Source organism: Poecile atricapillus, chromosome 14, assembly GCF_030490865.1.
Source record: "Poecile atricapillus isolate bPoeAtr1 chromosome 14, bPoeAtr1.hap1, whole genome shotgun sequence".
Lineage (NCBI taxonomy): Eukaryota > Metazoa > Chordata > Aves > Passeriformes > Paridae > Poecile > Poecile atricapillus.
The window spans coordinates 4,577,493-4,599,947 of record NC_081262.1 but is presented as its reverse complement, the minus strand read 5'-3'; the positions used below and the strand labels follow the sequence as shown (position 1 = coordinate 4,599,947).

General features: G+C 38.7%; 1 protein-coding gene across 3 annotated transcripts in view; it reads right to left on the bottom strand.

Annotated features, from left to right (window-relative positions):
* RBFOX1 (RNA binding fox-1 homolog 1) overlaps positions 1 to 22,455 on the bottom strand; it is a 788,876-nt gene that overhangs the window by 494,023 nt on the left and 272,398 nt on the right. For 2 of the 3 annotated variants that reach the window (XM_058849299.1, XM_058849301.1), the window contains one exon: positions 17,760 to 17,807. The exons of the other annotated variant lie outside the window; for it this stretch is intronic. In XM_058849299.1, coding sequence (XP_058705282.1) covers positions 17,760 to 17,807 — 48 coding nt within the window. The remainder of the gene's footprint in view (positions 1 to 17,759; positions 17,808 to 22,455) is intronic. 3 annotated transcript variants of the gene reach the window in all.

The window sequence follows — 22,455 nt, the reverse complement described above, 5'->3', positions numbered from 1 at the left end:
TGAACTATTAACTGTCTTGTTCTGGGATCTCATATACTTTATTTTTCACTTTTCTGTTCAGTTCCTTGTTATTCCATTAACAAAAGCTGTGTCTCAGTGCAACTGTGCCAGCACAGAGTGCATGTCTGACAACTTAAAAACCAACCAAAATCTCACTTTAAGTTATTACACACACACATTGTTTATATAACCCATTAAATACTGAAACTGTGACACGGAACAAACAGCATAACTCATGCAAGTCCTACAGTTTTTAATACATGGTGCAGGCAGCTACAAATCTGCTGGTAGTGCTGGGGCTTCCTGCTCCAGAGCTTGAGCCACGAGCCTGGGAGACTTGGAGAAAATGAGGAATCAGTGATGGAATGTGGCACAGAGATTTTGAGCTATGACTGCTGCCAGCGTCCTGGTGCTGCCTGCTGGAGAGCTGAGGGCCTGCTGCTCGCCACCAGGCACCAAAGTTTCATCAACCACCCCCCAGGATTTATTCCTGATGATGCTTTTGACATTTCCACAACATTTTTCATTTTTCATTACTCCAAGGGAAAACAAGAATAAAGGATCTCCTGTTTCCAGACCATCATTTAAAAAAGGCTGAGCTGGCTTTATGGAAGCGTTTTTATGCAGTAATTTTTTGATTTAGTATAGAATTATCATCAGCAAATAACTAAATGCATTTGTAGACTTTGTAGTTTATGAAAGGAGTCATTAGAAAACACTTTACATATCTTATGTTTTATGAACAGACAATAACAAAAAACTGAAAACACTCTTATCCCCACTTACCTCAGTCTTGGTGCTTATTTCCAGCATCTAGGGGGTAAAATCTTTGCCAGTGTAAATATATTTATTCCTCCACATGTGCATTAACCTCAGTTGACAGTGTAATATGAAAACTGTACATAGTAAGCATCAAAATAAATTTGTACAGATATGTTTATTAGCTCCCAGAAATCAGTCAGTTTTTCCTGTTAAACTTTCTTTTATATCTTATAAAGATTTTTTGCCCCTAGTTTTGCTTTTTTTTTTTTTTTTTTTTTTTTTTTTTTTAAATAGTAAGTGATGCTTTCTATATTGAATTAGCTGGAAAAATTACAGTTAAACCATATCAACTTGGTGCTTTATAAGGGGAAAACGGATTGTGAAAATATTGTTCTCTTTCTTCCATGCACTTAAGTATTTTGCATGTTTTATCTGGAACTATGCATGGCTCATCAATTTAGCAAACAGAGAGAGAGAAAACTCATATATAGGAAAACTTAAGAGCAAAACAGCTAAACTCTCCCCTTTTCTTTCTTTTTTTTTCTTCAATGCACAGCAATCAGATAACATTAAAAAATCTGCACACTGATAATAAATACATTTATTTCCTCAATCATAACCATCATGCTCCCCCCATTACAACAGGTAATTTTGCAGAGAGCACTGAAGGTCAGCAGTTCTAAACTCTTTTCTGTTTGAAGCCCTGAAAGTGTTTCAGGGGACACTTTTCCTGGGGACAGGCAGCCCTCCCCAGAATGCTCTGATAAAAGGAAAACCCTTCCATTATAAACAATCACAGAACCATTATTCTAGACACCAGTGCAGCCATCCAGAACTGCCAGCCAGTTAGGAATGTTTCACATGAAATCAGAATACAAGAATGATTGAAGAGCCCAAAGCTCCTCAGAAATGTCCCTCACTTTTCCTGCTGTGTGTTGGCAGCAGATGAGCCGCACACCTCTCGTGCAGAGGGAATTCTGAGATCACAACACAGAGTCATTGGGAATGCTGAATAAAACTCATGGCACAGGCTCACCATCAGCTTCTCTTTTCCTGCTTCCACCTGAAGCCAAGTCAGCATTTTATGTCTGGAATAATGTGCTTGAGCAAACATTTAAAAAAGATCTATTCTTCATAAAAGAATTCAACATATTCTGAAACACTGAAGGTGTTTGACTTTTCCCTTACAAGAAAACCAATTACACTAAAATTGAGATTCCACTTTTCTGCACCTTAAAAACAAAACCCACAAAAAAGAATTATTTTCTTAAATCACTTGTACCTTTAATGTGTAAAATAAAGCAGCACAGTGTTATAATTGTGCCAGAGATAATGTCCAACATCCAGATAACCCACAGCACCCTAAAGATGGCCAAAGAGGCCCCAGTACATGGCTGAGAGATGGTGTTGCTACCACCACAGAAACAAAGGGGCACTTCCCCATTATCCCCCTGGCATTTATTACTGCTTTGTGTTTTTAAGATTTTCACCATCACTAGATAGAAATGAAAATTCTTTTTTACCGTTTTCCTACTTTTCAGTACACAAGAGTTAAGACTGAGATAAAAAAATTCCAAAAGCAATTTCTAATTTAATCTAATTAATTTAATTTCTAATTTTTTAGATTATTTCATTAAAAATAATGTATAAAACCTGCCTATGTAAGAATGATGAAGATTTTTTAAGGCAGCTGCATATTTCCATAAATGCACAAAAATGTATATCTAAATAAAACAAAACCTTTAAAGGACAGCTATAGAGAATTTTTTAATTACATGACCACAGAATATCAGCTGCTTTTGATGTTCATACTGAAGAGAACCTGGAACATCTAATTAAGTGTCAGGATTGATTTTACATTTTTCAGTTTGAATTTAGTGGATCCCCTTTACAAAAACTTTCAATAATAAAACAATAATTTAAAAAAGAAAGCAAAAAGAGACAAATTAAATACTGTTTTGTCAAAGAAGTTACCAGTTGCTCAGAAGGCTGATATATTAAACATTTTAGTGAGCCTGATTTACTAGCAAGGGTTTCTGATGAAGACAGCTGATATAATCTGTATAATTAATCTGTGTCAACTCAAAGAGATTCTTATTTCCTATAAGAAATTGGTAAAGATAAGAAGAATTGATTTCCTGCCCCTCCCATTTCTCAGATGAGCCCCTGTCTGAAGAACAGCATTTCTGGTTTGTTATTTGCTGCAAAAAAAGGCCTCGCCAATATATTTGCCAAATCTACAAGGCTGAACCATTAGATTCACATTATCATCACACACAGGAAACTTGAATTACTGAGCAGTGGCAGAAGGTTTTTTTTTAATGCAAAGAATGCCTCAGCTGAGAATTACACACATCTCACATCAACAATATAATTTGTCTTCCTCAAATAAAAACAAAAACACATCCCAGGGATCATTCTAAAGGAGATTTGTATGTGCCTGACAAATTATGGCAGTTCCAAATAACCATTTTTATGTCCCTATATGATGAGCTGGTTCTGCAATAATAAATAAACAAAATTTTTCTGTGACCTAATAAACAGTTTTACCTGTCCTGAGGTTTCACAGCAACAAGTTGTAATTGGAGGTTACACAGGAAAAAGAGCAAGTCATGCACAAAAATCCATGGAGAAAAACCAGATCATCAGAAAATCATGGAATCCCAGAACGGTTTGAGTTGGGAGGGACCTTAAAGCCCACCCAGTGCCATGGCAGGGACACCCTCCCCTGTCCCAGGTGCTCCAAACCCCATCCAGCCTGGCCTTGGGCACTGCCAGGGATCCAGGGACAGCCCCAGCTGCTCTGGGAACCTGTGCCAGGGAAGGCAGCAGGAGACTAAAGACTTTTCCTAAGTAGAACAGAACAGGAATTCTTCCTCAAACAGCCAAATTCTCCATCCAAGTCACCAAGCAGGTAATTAGTTCCCTCCAGGCAATATCCAGCCCTCGCACTCTACAGTCATCTCAGTATTTTCCAAAGGAATTAAACTGTCTTAATTACTAAAATAAAAAGTGGGGAGATATTTTAGGAAGCACTTTTCACTGACTAGCTCTTAGCACGAAATATTAAGTTAGAAGATAAGCCCTAGTAAGATACCATTTATTTCTTTTTCTGCAAGATAAACTCCCTGATGTAACACTGAATCTCTGCCAGCTTGTTTATATTTTTAATATCCCACTTCATGACAGGTAAATATTTATTACCACTGGATGACTTATTCATGTGAATGATCTTTCAGGATTCCCGAGTACTCACTGTAGTAATAGAAATGCAATTAAGAACAATTTAGTTAAAAGCTGTAAATGGTAACTCCACAGTGCACACCTCCACTCCCAGCTCAGCTCAGCAACATACTCAAAATACAACATCCAGACACCAAAATTTCTCATCCATATTAAAATGTCATTGGCCGTTGATTTCAACTTCATTAAACCTTAAATAGTCTATTGAATAATTGGGAAATACCATAAACGTGTATTTCATTCCTTTGAGAAGCACTGTTACAATGGGGTGACACATCCCTAAATTTAGCCTAACTTTTCAACAGATTCTTAAGTACAAATGAAAAATAAAAATCAGCCTGAGGAGACAAAAGCAGGAAGTAGAAACTTTGAATAAACAAGACTATGAACCAATTAGTTTACATTACCTACGGAGAGAATAAAGATTAGAAAACCCAGTAAAAGGAATACCAAAAAAACCAAAAAAAAAAAAAAAAAAAAAAAAAAAAAAAAAAAAGACCAAAACAAGAAAAGAAACAACCAGAAGACCCCATCAAGCAAGGCAAAGTTCATTATAAAATTTGCACATTCTGAGCTTTGTTGCACAAGTTTCTAGATTTCCAAGGTCAGTATCACAGGTCCTTTTGGGCTAATCAGATCTCTAGACAGACAGACACAAAAGCTACTCCAGTTAGCGTGAAACACACATGGACTCCTTTGAGCACACAATTAGCTGAACCAGGTCAACTCACAGCTTCCCATTTGTGTAAGAACTGACTGTTCAGCTGTGTCCAGAGTGCAGCTGGATGTCATTCCTGTGTCTAACAACCACAATTCCCCTTTCCATAAACAGCTGTGTGTAAATAATTACAACACCAGCCTTGAAAATTCTGACAAAACATTTAATGCCAGCAATGGCAACTGAGCTTAGACTTCAAAGGTGCTTCTGTGGCAGATGGAATTGCATTGGCAAGTGTGGAGAGCAGCCACTCTGTGAGACAATGCACATTATCACATCAGCACTGCCACAAAGGTTAGAGGGAGTAACACAGGTCAGGCAAGCTCTGATTTATTACTAAAAACTGCTTTATTGTAATACCCACAGAAAAAAAAGCAGCTTTCCCTACACACAGCCATGGCATTTATGCCCCCCCACCTGCTATTAATCTTGCCAGTCAAAAAATCCCCTTCAAGTCCCCCAGATGCTGTAAATAAATGCCTGGCTAAGTAGCCAGGTCCTGTGCTGTGCCCTGCAGGCCACACCAGTCAGGCTTTCATCGACTGCCTGGAAAAGGCAAGTTAATAGTTGTGGGTCTCTGCTCTATCCCCAGGAGTTTCACATGGCAGTTGCACAGTAAAAGAATGCCTTCTAATTTCACCCTCCCTTATATAAATGTCAAGCATTGTGTATTAGCCCATCCCTTAGGGACTCACGTGCAAATGTTTTTCTGTGAACAATATTGTAACAGCAACCTTGTTGTGAGAGCCCAAGTTGTTTGGCAATCAGACACACAGCAATAAGTAAAAAAAAATTAAATAAACCCCACTATTACAGGTAATAAACCTGCTCAAATAAATATGCTTAAGCATAACAATCATATTACAGAGCAAAGCAAATCTCAGCAAAATCCACAGCTTTAGAAATGGTGGGGGTTGAGGTGTACTTTTCAGTTTAGTAATGTATTCACTTGTGGCTTGAACAAATTAATAGAATTGCTTTTATGAAATAATTTCATCATGACTATTACAAAAGTAAAATAAAATAAACTGTTTTCAAAAGCATCATCCCAGAACAATTCACCTACTTATCACCAAATCCTTCAAGCTGTTTTTGTGATATCATTCATATTCCTGCTTTGAGAATTGGCTACCCCAGCTTCTCTTTGCTCATTATGAACAGAAATAAATAAATAAGAAGCAAATCCTTATCAAGATACATAAATCCAGCAGTAATCCTCTCCTTCTAATAAAATAATCTCGTACAAATAATGCCTAAATGACATCAAGAGTTCGGGGAGAAAAGGAGGAGGGAGGTGAAAGAGTAAAAGAAAAGCACTGAGGTTTCTGTCACAGTCAGGACACTTGGTCACAAAAAGTGCTCTCATTTTAGGCTGAAGTGTAAGAAAATAATGTTTAGAACTAGTTTCCAGAGGCCAGCATGAAAAGCAAACTGCATTTTGTAATGCCTTAAGTCAATTTAATCTCTTCATTGCCTGGTTCTTGTGTGATTCAGAGAGAAAGAGCAGCTGCTGTCACACACAAGGATTTGATGCAACATATAAACATGGAAATACAGTTCCAGCTGTTTTAATGAATTACAGAGATGTGGCCATTGGAATGTTTCAATTTTTGCTACATACAACAACAGCAAAGAAAAGAAGTAGAAAGAAGAAGAATGGCTTGGGAGAAGCCATTTTTTATTAAATTTATTGTGAAAAACGCTTACAAAATTAGTTTTAGTGGAGTGAGGATTCACCACATTAAAGAATAATACACAGGCAGTAGAAAAAAAAATTATTTTGGTGTTGTATCAGATGTAAACTAACTCCAATAAACATCCAGAAGAGCTGCAGTGACAGTACAATAATGGAGAACCCAGACCATGGCTTCTGCTGAGGATGAACAGGCCTTAAAATAACTTCGAAGTTATTATGAAATGAAGTCGTTGGGGGTGAGGAATAAACCCAACACCTACTCCATTTAAAAAGGAGACAGGATTTACTGGCAGGTGTGTTCTTTAGCCTACAGTGCCATCGTCTGGCTATGGAAGCTATATCATCGTGGGACGGGCAAATGCAGCCAGCTAAATATTTAAATGTAAAATAAGAACAAGCCTTGATACTATGCACATTTGTAAAAATGCATGGTACTGAGGAGAGGTTTAATATTTACATGGAGAAGCACTGAATGCATAAATGAAAATGTGATTTTCATGTAAAGACAGAACGTGAGAGCAGAACATTCAAAGCAACTGACTAAAACTATGGCTAAAAATGCCATGTAACCCAGAATCATGCTTGTCTTGTCTTTTTTTGTTTTTTTGTTTTTTTTTTATTTTTTAAAAATAGAGTTATTAGTTTAAACTTTAACCTAAACCCGTTGCTAAATGGTTTATGACTGCCAACCTTAAAGGCAAATGCACAAAGTGGTATTTCATTAATGGAGGGACTATAACAACAACATTTTCTGAACTTTGTATATTGTAACATTTAAACCACATCTATATAATCTACTCTGAGCTTCACTATGCCAGGAAAAAGAAAAAAAGGAGCATTTTCTTCCTTATAATGATTATTACAGCACTTACAGCTAACAAACTTTAGGGGTAAGCAAATGCAGCTTGAGAGATATTTTAGACAAAGCTGAAATAAAAGTAACTGAGAGACATTTTTGGTAATTAAGGACTGTTAGGATCATCAGTCTGGTCCTAAAATTCAGATAGGATAAAAATAATCCCCAGGACATGTTGCATGTGGCCCTGGGAAAGCTCACAATAAGCCTGGGTAGGTTTCAAATACACAGGAAAGTAAGAGGCAAGGTAAGAGAAGTTTGTGACATTTACATCAACTTTTTTTAAGTGAGTATGAAGGTTCAGAGCACTTTTAATTAATTTTGAAACAGTGTTTGAGGTGAAAGAGTAAGTACAAGGACTGTTTTGAAAGATAAATTCATTAGCATGCAGAATAACTTGGTCTGGGCTCCAATCTGACTCAATTCTCAGAGTCCTCTGTGTCAGATTACACCAGATCAGATTTGAGTACACTGCTGTCTGGTTTAAAGGCATAAAGTTAATAAATTCCCAAAGGAGTTCAGCTTACAGAGCCTCCAAAATAAACATGGACACTCTGACAGAGTTTGTACTGGTTAAGAATCTTGAAAAGTGTGCAGAACTTCTAAAAATTATCACACTTTCCCTTTGAGGACTTGACTTTAGGAACAAACATTGAATGTTTGGAACCCAATAATTTCCAAATCTCACAGCAACAACTAATATTTGCATCTGCTCCAGCTAGTGGACTTTACTGAATCTGCCTTGCCATTCCTTTGGGATGCTTGGAAATAGAGTTTGTTATGTCAGTCCATCAAGTGCAGGAGTTGTCCATGTCCACCATGCACCTAGTTTTAATCTGAGCACAAATCAGCACATGGCTGTTTTCCAGCTGCATTTATTTTCCAAATTCTGTCCCTGTGCATTAAGCTGTCTTGTCCTCTGACACCCATACCACAGTCTTGGTTTTTACAGTCTGATGTTTTTGTCTACAACACTGACATGGTCATTTCCCTGTGTATTTTATTATAAAGGATTAAGTCATTTCATATGAATACAGATGATGTGATGTAGAGATGAGTTTTACTGCTTTGGAAAAGAATGATGGAGATACTGATGTGCAAGGTCACGAGAGCCAGTCACTACATTCCTGACTGGATGTCACCTCCCACACCTGGCAGCTCTGAGGTAAAAAGCAAAGCCTGATTTTCTTTGGTTGCTGTGAACCAAAGAAATACTGGAACCTGTTCAGGAAAAAATACAATAATACAGGCAGATGAGGGCAAAGGAAGTACAAGCCAGCAGCACAATAAAACAGCACCAAACTTTGTTTTGGGAGGTACCAAGAAGAGTGTCCTACCTGTGATCATCTAAGGCACAAAGAATGTTTTCCATCCAGTTGTTGTGGCAGAACCTCAGTTGGGGCAGTAAGATTTTACCCCTCCCTCCAAATTTTGTCTTAAATCACTCATTAACTAATTACCTGTTCAGCAAAAGGCCACAGCAAACCTAAGTTTTATAAAACACATCAAACAAATTTGCTGAAACAGATGTTCCCTGCTGCATTTCACACAATTCACACATGTAACAAACCTGCTCTGTTCCTTAGACTTCAACCTTTATCAAGTCTTGAAACTCGGTAACAGAGATCAGATTTTTTTTTAAATGGCATTGTTTTGAAGCCAAAATGTTGGCTTCTTGCATGGTTTACATATTGCCATTATCTAGGAAAAAAAGCTAAATTAACTTTCTTTTGTTCATTAGCCTGCTGATAGGGAGGGATAAAAGGAAGGATAAAAGAAGCCTTACATTAGACTTTGAATATCAGCATTCTTTTTTCAACATTTGTACTCTATTTTTTCAGAAATAATCCCTGAACTTTTAAAAAACAGTTGTAAGACAGCAAGTATGGCATAGTGGGACATGCCTGTACACCAACACTTTTAATATTGCCCTGGGTGTCCTGGTTTAGTACTGAAGAGATGAGATAAATGGCAGAATCCCTGGATTTTCCTGACCTTGATCAAGAAGAACAAATTTTTAGCTGAACTGTGCAAAAGTGCTATGATTACATCAATCTAATCTGGAAAGCACATGGTTTATATATAACACATGGTCTCTGTCTCATCCATCAAACTGAAAGACAATAAAACATACTTCTGTAAGAAATATTGGGGGGAAAAAAACCCATTAACCCTTATTTTACTCCTTACATAAGGATCCTCAACAATGTTTCAAAGGCTACAGAAACATGCATGCATATTCAGGTTTCTAAATATGGATATATACAAATTTAAATGTGTTTTTATAATAACAGGCTGCATTAGAGAAAAAGACACTCTGCATGGCTGCTGAAGAAATCAGTTCTGCAATAATGGAATTAGGAAGTTTTGATCAAACTGCCCAACCACCACCAGGCAGCCATAAAAAGCCATCTATTGCTACAGAGAAAAGATTTACCTGGCAAGAGATCCAACACAACATAAAAAGACAAACTGGAATCAATGAGAAATGAGTTGGATTACTGGACAGAAGCATATTCTTGCACGTGTTCAAGCTACTGGGAAAGTAACAGAGCCAGCAGGTATTAAAAAACCTTCCAAATGCCTGCTTACCCTTTCCTGATCCAATCACAGCCATGCTGTTAATCAGGCTGGACTACATCCCAGATATTAATTTGGCAAACAAAACAATCATCTGATTCAGTCTGTCCCCTTCAAATATGCTGAAAACAATCTGCCACTGATAATCTTGCCATGCATGTGCTCCTGGAAAGCCATCTGATCAATTTATGCTGAGATGAGAGAAGATATCTCTCATAATATATCTCTCACAGATAACTCATATCTGTGTTCACATACAAATGCCATAAGGCTTTCCCTACCCATTCACAGTGTGTAAATGGGAGCGAGGGAACATTCCAGCAAGGGAGTGCTGGGATATGCACAGTGAAGGGAGGCAGCCCAAGGAGACTCCTTTTGACTAACAAGAAATAAATCCTACAGATGAACTCATCCTGTGTATGAACAAAAGGCTGCTGGCCCATCAAAACATCGCTCCCTCACTGACCTGAGCAATCCTGTCCTGCTGCTGGGAAACACTTTCAGCAGCTGGAGGCTTCCTCTGCATCTCCTGGGCTTTGAGTTTGGTTAGAGTTTTTTGTTTCTTCACTTAATAAACTATCTCAACTCATGAATTGTCTTGCTTTTAGCTCTCCTGTGTCTCTGCAGTCCCAGTGTCAGGTGGCTGGGGGTCTCAGCTGCTGTCTCAGCCAGCTCATCACTGTGTCAAACCCTCTGGGTGACATTCTGTCCCTCCTCCTTCACGGTGACAATGCTGTTAAGCATAAGCAATACTTCTGTTTGAGCCACTGTTTCCAGGGAGCCTCAATGCCCAAAAAGATTTCCCAGCATGGGCCAGCTCCTGGGCAATACCTGGGTACCAAGAGAGAGGAGGAATCCCAGAGCTCCAGCCTCTGGAGCCAGATATTCCTGGAGTGGCATTCCAAGCCTGTCCAACAGACTCAGATGTTGCTGCAGGCACAGAGCTGAGCCCACATGCACAGAGGGTCAGTGCACAGCCTCTGCTCCCATCCACATTTATGCTGAAGACATGGAGTAGAAGAAACAAACGAGAATTTCTAATACCTAGTATTCCTAAATATTTCCATAAGAATATTTTTTATTCTGGTTATAAGAAGAGCAAATGCAAAAATATAAGCAGCAGTTCAATCCCTAAAAGGACTCAAGTTTTCAATCTCAAAATTTAAACTTTCCATAGAGGTACAGTATTTGATACACAAATAATGTTATTTATCTCTCTCCATTTTATGACATAGAGCAGTGGCCTGCATCGAGTTCTCACAAATCTTAAGTGCCATTTCCAAGTGAATTTAATTTCCAAATGAAAGACTCTTCTGTCTGTACAGAGATCATTTTGCTGCCACCAGTGTAAGGCCTCCCTCCTGTTTCAGTGCTCTTTAGACCAGGTCCAAAAAACCCCTGTGACCACACAAAATACCTGCAAATAAGGTGAGTCATAGGTACATGTTGTCACCCCAGTCCTTCTTGATCAAATCTCCCACATCCTCATATTAAAAAGTGATAAAAAATACAAAGGAAGAAATGTCAACTGGGAACTTTTCTCTAAAGTGTCAGTGAAACGCTCTGGCACTTGTAAACAATAGGAAACCCCACACTGAGGAGCCTGGGCTCTGAAAAGCTGATGCCACCCAAAACCTTTGAAAAGGAAATGTTCCACCACAGTAGCAAAAGTCACAGTCTCCTATTGCTGTGAAGTTTTATTGGTTCACAAACACAGACAAGATCCAAGGCATGTTCCCATTCACAGCATACTATTTATATTTATATTTAATATTTATAGATCTGTGAGGTTTCCTCTTTTTATAGAACAAAAGCCAATTCCCCTCTGTTTTTATACCTCTGGAAAACTTAATGGCCAGATGTAAACAAAATTTCAGCAAGGCTTGAGTCTCTCATGAATTATTTTTCAGTTAATTTTGATAGGTAATTAGAATCAAATCAGACTTCAGTTTTCCCTTTCGTCTCTGAATCTCAATATTTCAACTTTACATTTAGCCAAGTATTAAAGCAAACAGTTTCTGTCTCCTGCCCTCTCCCTTGTCCCCAAGTGAAACATAATTACTTGTATGCAATGCAGGTACAGTAGATATGAATATATGCCAAAGTAACTTGTGCATACATTTACTTCAGTGCTAATAAAATATTTTATTCATGCATATAAAAGAATGTTCTTTCTAGCTCAGTGAGCTTTTTAGGAGTTATTAGCAGGAATGTGTCATATACCTAATGAAATTTATTTCAAGGTAGAAGAGATTTTTTAAAAAAAAAGTAAAATGAAGTCTGAGAACTAATTCTGTAGACAATCACAGAATTATAATTTCAAGATTTATCAAAATATCTTCCAAATGAAGATTTAAAAAAGTCTCCCAATAAAAATATCATTTATTTGCAGCAGCAATCATGTTTATACATATTAATCCAGGGCCAGGAGATGTGATGGTTGAAGATGGAACACTTTGGCAAAAAGACACACTGTAGTAAAGGCTTTTTTTAGCACTCTGCCTTAGCAGGTATTGCAGCACAGAAAAGACACTATCCATGTCCCTTCTGTGTATTCAGCATATGTAAAAGTCATGCAGCAGAACACGTTGACACTTCAGTGGGAGGTCAAATTATTGTTTTGGCACTTCTGTCACGCCTGTCACTTCAATTCCACTTTATCAAATTACAGATTGCTAGATAGAGTTGGATTAAGGGGAAAGACAGACACACACACACAGAGGAGCAACTGTCACCACTTCAGTTGTGAAATCCCATAATTGCATGTCAGTGACAGCGAGAACAAGAGAGCAGTAATAGGGCTGACATTATGAGCATTCAAATACCAGGAAACTTTGCAGCAAGACTTTGCACTCTGTCAAGCCACATGCCAGGAAATGGACTGGATTTCTGAGCAATTCATCACATTACAATTGCCAATATTTATTAGGCTGACTAATGCAGTGTCTTAAGTTCCAGGGCAACTTTCAGCTCCCTGTTTTTCCAAAAGTATTGCTTTTATTTGAAAAGAACATAAAACTAAGACAAAGGAGGAAAAAAAAATCCTTTGATTTAAAAATATTGCTGAAAGTAGTATGAATAACAATAAATACTGTCTAAACAATATAGATTATGGGCTTGATTCAGCTTTGAGTTTTAGGATCCCTGCAGTGAAACAGATCTTGATTTCAAATAATTGTGAAGGAATCAGCCATGAATTTCAAGTAACTTTTCTTGCAACAAACAAACAAATGACACACACCACACACACCCCTTAGATAACTCTACCCTTTTGTGGAAGTTGTGGAAGCTTCCAGCTCTGCACTGAGGCTCAAGAAGCGTCACGTAAATCTGACTTCCATGAGCTGAGATGTCAGGGGAAACATCTGCTGTGCTGTGACAGGAGGATGCTATTCCTGGAACAGCTCGTTATTCCCCCTCTGGGATACTCCCCCTGCTTCCTGAATTCTGTGCTCAGCCCTCCCCACTTTGTGTGGTCCTGTCCTGCAATGGTTCAACAGCACCTGGTGCTGCTCACACAGCAGGGACAGAGGCAGGAGGAACAGGAATTCACTCAGTTACACACCAGAAGGGCCAGTAACATTCAAAACTTTCTTAGACTCCTCTAAATCTATACCCAAATACAATTTAGACACTTCCATATCAATCCATTTGTGACTTTGATCTTCCCTCACAACAAAAAATAATTTCTTTTAATGGGAGTAAAAATGCATCTCAATAAACTACACAGCTATGCAGATTGCACGGTGCCTTCACAAGGGAATAAAAATGACACCTATTCCTATTCACTGCTAAAGAGCCCCTAAACAGCAGAGAATTGACTACCATGGAAGAAAACAGTATCATAACAAATCCACATCTGTGATGCCAGGAGTTCACTTAGTCCCTCTGTGGTGCTCCTCACTATTACACACCCTTATTTATTCCCTTCTACAGCAATACGAAGATCAGATAAACTAAATAAATATTTTCTCCTAAAAAAGACAATTCCTTAAATTTCCAGGAAAAACATCTTCACAGGATCACTGTGAATAAATTAAAAAAAACCCAAAAAACCAAGCTGCAAGAAGCCATTGAATAGACAAAGCAAAATATTTTTGTAATGCTGTTTCTTTTTCTCCTCATTTTGTCTCAGACAAGCTTTATAACCTTGCCTACATCTGCCCTTCACACTTCTCTTTCCCCACATGTAACTCAAGCCATATAACTGTAAGTGCTTTCCTCATAGGTGCTTTTAATTTGTTTGTAAAGTCATTTGAGATCCACTGACAGAAGGTACTAAAGAAAAAAGATAAAAAATGATAAAATATTTTCCACAGCAGGCAGAGAGAAGGCAAGGCATTGCTGCCTGCCCTGTATCCCACAGCAGGCAATAGGAGCTGGGAAACATTTTGGCACTCCAGGGAACTCTGCTCCTCCCTCCCCTGTCAGGTTATTGCCCCCATGCACTGCCATGAGCTCTGCAGCTCTCACCAAGCCTCTGCACTCCCAGCTCCAAAGTGGGACATTTTCAAGTCAGGATGAAGCTCAGAAACACTCCCTCCATGAGCCACTTCCTTCTCCAGAGGGGAAAATGCAGCAGGAGCCAGGGGTGACCACGAGCCCCCCGCTCATGGGGCTGAGCTGCTGCTGAAGGGGGCATCTGCTGCCTGCCAGGAACAGCAGAGAATGACACTGCAATTACATCCCACTGGGGGAGAATCAGCTGAAATAAAACAGAAATTAAACAGCCAGAGCTGAAGAACAAAACATTCCCAGCGTAGTAAAGACGAGCTGAGATGAAGTTATCCAGCACAGAAAGGTCACTGTAAGTTAACTTCCAGTTTGCAGCTCAGTTCTTCATTTCAGGGGGAAATGTCACACAAAGGATGTCAGGGGATGTAACTTTGCATCAGAGTTTCAGTTTCACAGCATTGCCATGAATTAATTTGATGATATGACAATTGCAGAGTAAAACAAAGTATGTCCTTTGTGCTCTATTCAGATCTCAAAGACAGAGCAGGACTGGGAGAAATCTTATTTACAGTTTTTTTTTTTTCTTTTCATATTTTTGAAGATTACTGTTTGAAGCATGTCCCATATAAACATATGAAAAAAAAAAGTTAACTGCTCAGACCACATAAATACATGAACTGAGATTAAACAAAAAACAAAGAAGATTTATAAAATATCATTTTATAAAAAACAAGGCAGGTTTTTCAGGTAATGGGAGATGATGGAGCTGTGTAGGGGCCACAATAACAAAAAGGTTGCACACATTAGAAGTCTTAGAGACAGACTGTGGTTTGGTTATATCAAATGGAAAAACTTCAAAGGAATCCACGTGTTCTCCCTCTTGGAAAAATGGCCAATATCCTTATTAATTGCTGTCCACCAGAAGCATTTTGTTTGTGCCCAACACACAGAGTTATATCAGAAAACATTGGTAAAAGGAAAAACAACCTGACCATCTGCCATCGGCCTTGCAAGAGCAAAACATCACACAGGCTTTGGAATCATGGCTCAAATTCCCAAACATCACATGGCTAGCTGCACACATCCATGTATTTCTTACAAAAATCACACATGGTGTGTTTTGAACAGGTTTCTTCCTGTGACAATTCAAGGGTCACTTTTCTGCATTTGTTTCTTTGAGAAGCAAAGCTGAGCCATTCCTGTGCTCACGAGTCATTAAGCATCCAATTTTGTGATGTTCAGAATGGTGGGGGGAGAGCAATACAAGAAAGTTTGGGTGTGTCAAATGCAGAAAAAAATATTCACTATGGAGGAAACGAGTTGTACATGCACTTCTGGGTCTTCTGCTGGAAATATAATAATAATAATAATAATATAATAATAAAGGCAATTTAGTAATTCATAATTATCCAGGCCAGAGGGAGCAGACTGTGCATTGCTCATCAGCTGGTATTCTCAAACCAGGGAGCTTTTAGCCTTGCAGAAAATAAATAAAAATCTTACATGGAAAGGTCAGCTGAAGACAATGGAAGGAGAGACAGATCACAGTGATGAAGTGGTTATGATAATTAACTGCTATTTTGGAATTTACAAAATAATAGATTTCAAAATAATAAGTACAGTTATTAAATTTGAGTTTGCCTCCAGGCAATGCTTTAGTCATCGTTTCATAAATGTTTACTTCAGAAGTTACAGATTAGGAAACTTCAGAGAAAAAGGAACACAAGAAAAGGCACCTTGCAGGTTTATATTTTGTGGTTAACTGGAAAAATTTCCCATTAATTACTAATGATATAGTTCATTAGTAGTAGATTTCATTATGGCAGTGCAGATTATTAGATACTAATGATGCATGCCCTAATTGCAGTAGTTTGTCTTGATTTCAAGTTCGATGAAATAAAAATATTTATTTATAATGTTTCATGTTTATGAATTACATTCCATTCTTAACTGATGCTTTCAACAGACATGAAACAATGCATTAGTATTAAGCAAGATAGATGGATCTGTGTCTGATGATCACTGGGAACTCTCTCCCTGGACTGGAAAGAACAACTGCCACTTAAACTTGGTGGAAGCTTCAGTTTTGGGGCCAAACACAGAGAAAAGATGAAACAGACCATGCAGGAACAGCTCTTTCAAAGTGCTTCCACAAAATAACAAAAGGAAGAAGAAAAATGGATGGGTTTTCTAGACAATAATTTCTGCTAATTGCAGTCTCTGCGTGTGAAAGCTGCATATCCTGGGTCACTGAAGGTGGGAAAAACACTTTAGGAAAGCACCCCAGGTCAGAGCAGTCACTCTGAGCCAGAAGCAGCCACAAGGGAAGGTATCAGACACACATCTCCTGTAATTCCTCCTGAGGTGCAAACCATGGCATCACAAACCATGAAAAACCCCACAGGTGCTCTGTGAGATAAAAGTTGCAATAGAAGGAAGAAGAAATACAACACTTCAATAAATTGTTGTCCAAAGCTTTGTCAGGCTCCTGACACCTTTTCCCATAATTTAAATTACTGTAAGAACTTCTGCTTTGGGCAGTTTTTGTAGTTACTACCAACACAAAAAACAAGTCAAAACTTGGGGTTTATAAGTAAGGTCCCAGCCTGGATTTAGCACATTGTAAAGCAACATGAACCTAAATGGAAGGACCTGGAGTTTGATGAAAGCTGATGCTCAGAACCTGCAGCCTCAGTGGGACTGAGAGAGAACCAGCTGAAGTGAGAGACTTTAAATCACATATCATGTGCTCAACACCTCCACAAACTCAGGTAGCACTCCACACAGAAATACTCTGCACAGATCTAGTAATCCAGATTTTCAAACAAAACACGTTACTCTCTTTAAAACTGGATTGATATTTATTTCTGACAATTTAATTTTTCTTTAAGCTGAAGGCTTCTTTGTGAGGCCATTGTTTCTTGGTTAGTTTCTACCATGAGTAAAGTGAAGAACACAACTGAAAACATATCTTGTATCTGGTTTATATTTGTCCACAGAAAATTAAAGTGGAAACATTTGTTTAAAAATCAACCCTTTAAAAGAAAAAAAATTTCAAAGGTACAACTTATAAAGCAGGAAAAAGCAGTCATCTTGCTGTCTTAGAAATATTTAACATGGTATGCCAACTTTCTCATGAAAGACACACAATAACTAGGTTAATAATGTAAATTAAGAATAGGAAGAGCAACTGCCTTGTAAACTTTTCGTAGTATAGACTGTAATTCCCTTCTGAAAAAGCAGTTATCAGAATTTCTAACCAGTATACTCAATAGATTGACTGTTTTGTCCCTGCTGAAGTTAAAATACAACATGAACACATACACATGTAAAGAACCTTAACATAATTTCATATCGTTTAATTTTTAAAAAAAATACCCAAACAACAACCAGAGAAAACCCCAGCTGCTAGAGTTGCCTGAAAAATCACATTAAAACAAGCCACTTACTTTTCTGTCCTCAGTTTCTACACCAGAACTGCACTCTGCTTTAGTGTCCTGAAAGCACAAAGAGAGAAGCCCATGTCACAAAGCACATTGACCAGCACTGGGGGAGTAACTCAGGCTGCAGAACTGCTATTTTGTACACAGAGTTATTTAATTATACAATGTCTAGCATTGTGCCTTTAGGTGTAGTTTATTAAACTTTACTGCAGGCATAAATTTACAGACAGGATTGAAAGAATACAAAAAATCCCCAACACATATTTCAGTGTGGTATAGCCAGCTCCCAGGAAAAAAATATGATTTTTTAGTAAATATTTTTACTTCCATCTTGAGGAAAATATATTTTTTATCACTTTTTATAGAACAAAAGCAAGTGATGGAAGCTGAAAGAAATATAAAGGTAAGCTAAAGAGGAAAAACTGCTCAACCTTCTGTCTGTTATCAAGGGCTAACAAGGACCTGATAGGTATTTGTGTCTGAATCTCATTGCAATGTACAAGAACAGCAAAGCCTCTATTTACAAATGTGTAAATAAGAGTGTGTGCACAGCCTTTATATGTGTGGGAACTCTGGACATGTTTCCTTCAGGAGTGAAACAAATGATCTCAAACCTAATGACACCCAACACACACCCTCTTTATTCCTAAAGTGTTTTGACTCATTGAGCCTATGGATTTTTGTGCTGAGGATGTGCAGGGATAATGGTTAACACAAAAATTATACTTCTGAAAGGCATTTATTGCTTCACATTCACCCTTTTTACAGCAAGTTACTGCTGGAAACTGAGTAAGCCAAATACCATTCAAGTCACTAAACTGGAGACAAGTGACCCAATAATTTTCTTTTCAGCTTTACATTTTTAGTCAGGATATTCTTGGAAGCAAAATTTGCTTCACTATTGTAGCTTTAGAGATTTCTATTGGGAAAAGAATATCATATGGCAGAGGGAAGTTTTTCTTGTGAAAAGTACTTCCCCAACCTCTCACCAAAGCTGGAAATACTCTAACCAGATTTCAGAGTATTGATTAGGTACTAGCACATAAATTCCAATGCTGATAGTAAATAGCAGCTCTTATTAAAAATGAAAACAAATGTAAAATGAAGAATTTATGTTTCTTCGACAGCATGTCTATTCATTTTAAATGAAGGACTGGTTTTACTTCTAAGCCAAAGACTTCCTACCTACTCCTATAAAAGATTTCAAAAAATTGAATCATTCAACCAAGTAGGATAAGGCAAGGTTTCCTGGAAAAAAAATATTTTAATTCATAGCAAATTATATTAAAGATGGTTTCATGAGGCATATCAAGTTGTGTCACTTCTTAAGCAGCAAAAACCCATTTGTTATTCTAGCCAGTCTAATACATGAATCAGCACCTTTAATACTCTTTATATTCCATCACTTTTATGGGGAGCCAGATTGTACTTTGTGGAATATAACACTCAGAAATTTTCTTTCAAGTGTGCCTTACTGGCAGCCAGACAGTCTCTGCCCACGTCTCCCACGTGAGGAGATGGAAATACCCTCCCTGCCCACAGGCTCACTCCCTGAGCCTGTTTGGATATTTATATTGGCTTCTTTTTGGGGAGGGAGGGGAAAAAAGCTCAGCTTCTCAAAAGCCTTCTCCTCAGGGGAATGAATTCAAACTTCATTAGCAGCAGTGATCTTCACATCCTAGCTGCGCCCTAAAGTCACCTTTTGGAAAGAATGTAATGTTCTTTAACATATTTATTGGTTAATCAAAAATGAATCATCTCTTTCCATATTACCAAGGACAAGAGTGGCTCTGTCTCACACACTGACCTAAATTAGCTGAAAGCAGAATAAAGTAGCTGCTCTCAGACTGTAGCCATGGCTATTACAGGCTCTCAGCATGATGGATATACCTGCAGACCCAGGAGCACTCTGATCCCTTCTGCTGCCCATGGAACAGTTTAGTTTGCTATTTCACTGCTGTCCTTTCCCATTAAAAGCAATTTCTAGGAAGCTCGAGTTCATAGGCATTCATTACTCAATTAAAAATGCAGTTTTATCTGGATAAAACTGCTATTTTAAGTTCCCCAACTCCCCTGAGGCCGTGTTCTGCCCAGCCGTGGCCCACAGGAATGGGATATAACTATATATATATATATAGCAAGGACCAGAGATGAAACGAGGCTCTTTTCTTCCTGGGATGGTGTCCCAGCTTTATTCAGGGGAATCCAGTGCAGAAAAGAGGAAATGTCTCGAGCTGCTTTTTGAAGTGAGGGGAAAAGGGGTAGGGTTGCATGTTACAGCCAAAGGGAAAATTCAGTCACAAGGGAGGAGTCAGGGGAAGGGGCAATATCTCAGGATGACACCTGTTGCTGCTGAAGATGAACAGATCACACGGACACAGGTCGAGGTGTGGTGAAGAGAAGAGAGAGTTTATTTTTCCCCCCAGGATTTATAGGCTTCTGACCACAGCCAGGGATTGGATGGTCAGGATAACACTTTCTCACTGCACTGGCCATGAGAGATGCCCATCACAAGACGTGGAACAGAAGGAATGTACACATATCTATGTTTACAGTTACTGTCCTGGGAAAGGCTTTAGAAAACCATGGCAGCAAGCTCAGAAGCTGAGTTTTCAGGGTGACAGACATCGTGTTTCTTAATTCATTACAACATGAAACAAAGCCCATCTCCTCCCAGCACAGCTCCTGGGGTTGTCTGGGGCTCAGGTGCAGCCCCCAGCTCAGCCCAGCCTCTCCTGGAACTCAGAGCTTGCCTGTGACTGAGGCCAGCCCTGGGAAAAGCTTCAGCCTGAGCTGCAAATGACAGCATTTCTGCTTTGGCTTTCACCCCTGAGCATCAGACAAGCATTGCACCCCTTAGTGTTTGCTTATTTATCTAAAGATATGGAAAGTGGATCTTTACTAATGAACCACTCATCCTTAGCAATGAAAACCACATCTGCATGGGATCAACCTCTGCAAGAATGTGTTATCTTTGAAATCCTACAGTCAGATATAGCTGGAGAAATAGCTGCATTCTATTTATATACACACCTGGATTCAGACTTCTGCACAAGGGCAAGAAAAAAAACCAATTAATTTTCTTAAGCAATTAGTGTTGTAATTCTTTAAACCAGTGAAGCCACTGGCTTAATCAAATCTATGTTTAAGTATAAATATTTGAGTATATGTCTACATCCTAGATATACTTTTTTTAAAGAAGAAATGTACACAGACCCTAAGCTTTAAAAATCATCAAAATGAATCATCTGTCAATCTCAGAGCAAGAAGGGAAGAAATGAGAATGTGCTTCTCTGAGAGACATCTGTGCTACTTTCTCTAAGTGCAAAATGACAAAGTGCTGTCACTTCCTAAGTGTATTGCAAATTTCCCAGCTCTATGAATTATTTGAGATCGAGAGGCACCATTGCTGTAAAGCAATTGTAAAATCTTAGAGATCTGAACAATGTATCAGGCAACCTTCTTTAATGTTGTTACATCACAAGAAAAAAAAGTAAAACCCAGAAAATATGTTCCTTCTGAAGAATTATTTTAGGCAAACTATATAATGATAGAATACTTCACAGCTGATGTTTCATGGGAAAGATAGAATTAAATACAAAACCCTCTCATCCATTTCAGTTTAAAACCAACACAATTCCTTTTTTCTCTAGGTGTCACTGCATAAGAGCCAATTAAATAGTATTAGTACAAACGTATTAAGAGCTCTATGTTTTATATAAATTGCCTTTTTGGTCTGTTGTGTTTGGTGGCAGCCACAGGGAAACAAAGCAGGGTTTTCTGCAGAACATTGGGAGCAGTGCAGGACAAGCACAAGTTTAAGGGCTGGGATTTCTCAGCTTCTTCTTCTTCTACCACCTTCATCAACAGTAGCACTATAAAAATGTTCCTGAGCAGAGTGAAGTAAAAGCCCTACAAGGCCAAAGTAATTCTTGGTAGTAGCATGGCCCTGCATGAGATTTTGGCTTTAGGATGCAGTAGAAGCCTGCATATGTTTAATTTTACATAGTTTCTGTAATTCTGCATTTAATTTCACCCCCTGAATTGCAAGGAGCAATAGTGAAATCACTAGCCTGAAGGATGCATTGGTGCTGCTAACACCCTGCACACCCTGTGCTCCACCACGCTGCAGTTTGCTCTCTCCTGCCATCCCAGCCCTGCTTCCTTCCTCCTTTCCTTCCTCTTCCTTCTTCCCAACACGGACTGCCAGAAACCACCCAAAACAACCACAGGAAATCAGAAACTTCACAAAAGTGTTCTGAATTTCCGGCGTATTTCCTCTCCCCACTAAGGCACCGTGAAAGGCAAAGCCAACTCCTGTGCAGCCACAGCCCAGCTGGAGCAGGGATGAGCCTCTGGAATTGCTCTGGAATTGCTCTGGAATTCCTCTGGAATTCCTCTGGAATTGCTCCGGAATTGCTCTGGAATTGCTCTGGAATTGCTCTGGAATTCCACCTCTCCCAGCCATCCCCGGCTGGGCTCCTCTGCAATATCAAGGATGAGCAGTAGGTGGAAGCAAATAACCTTGTAAAATCCTGTTCAGCCTCCCGTGAAAGATAAACCTATTGCTGCTCAGGTGTTTTACACTTGTCCTTGGCACCCCAACAAGCGCCAACAAATAATTGTTTTTTTTCTGCACAACTCTGGCTTCCCGCTTGAAACAGACAGCAGTTTAGCGATAAAAGGTGGTTTGCATCGTTTG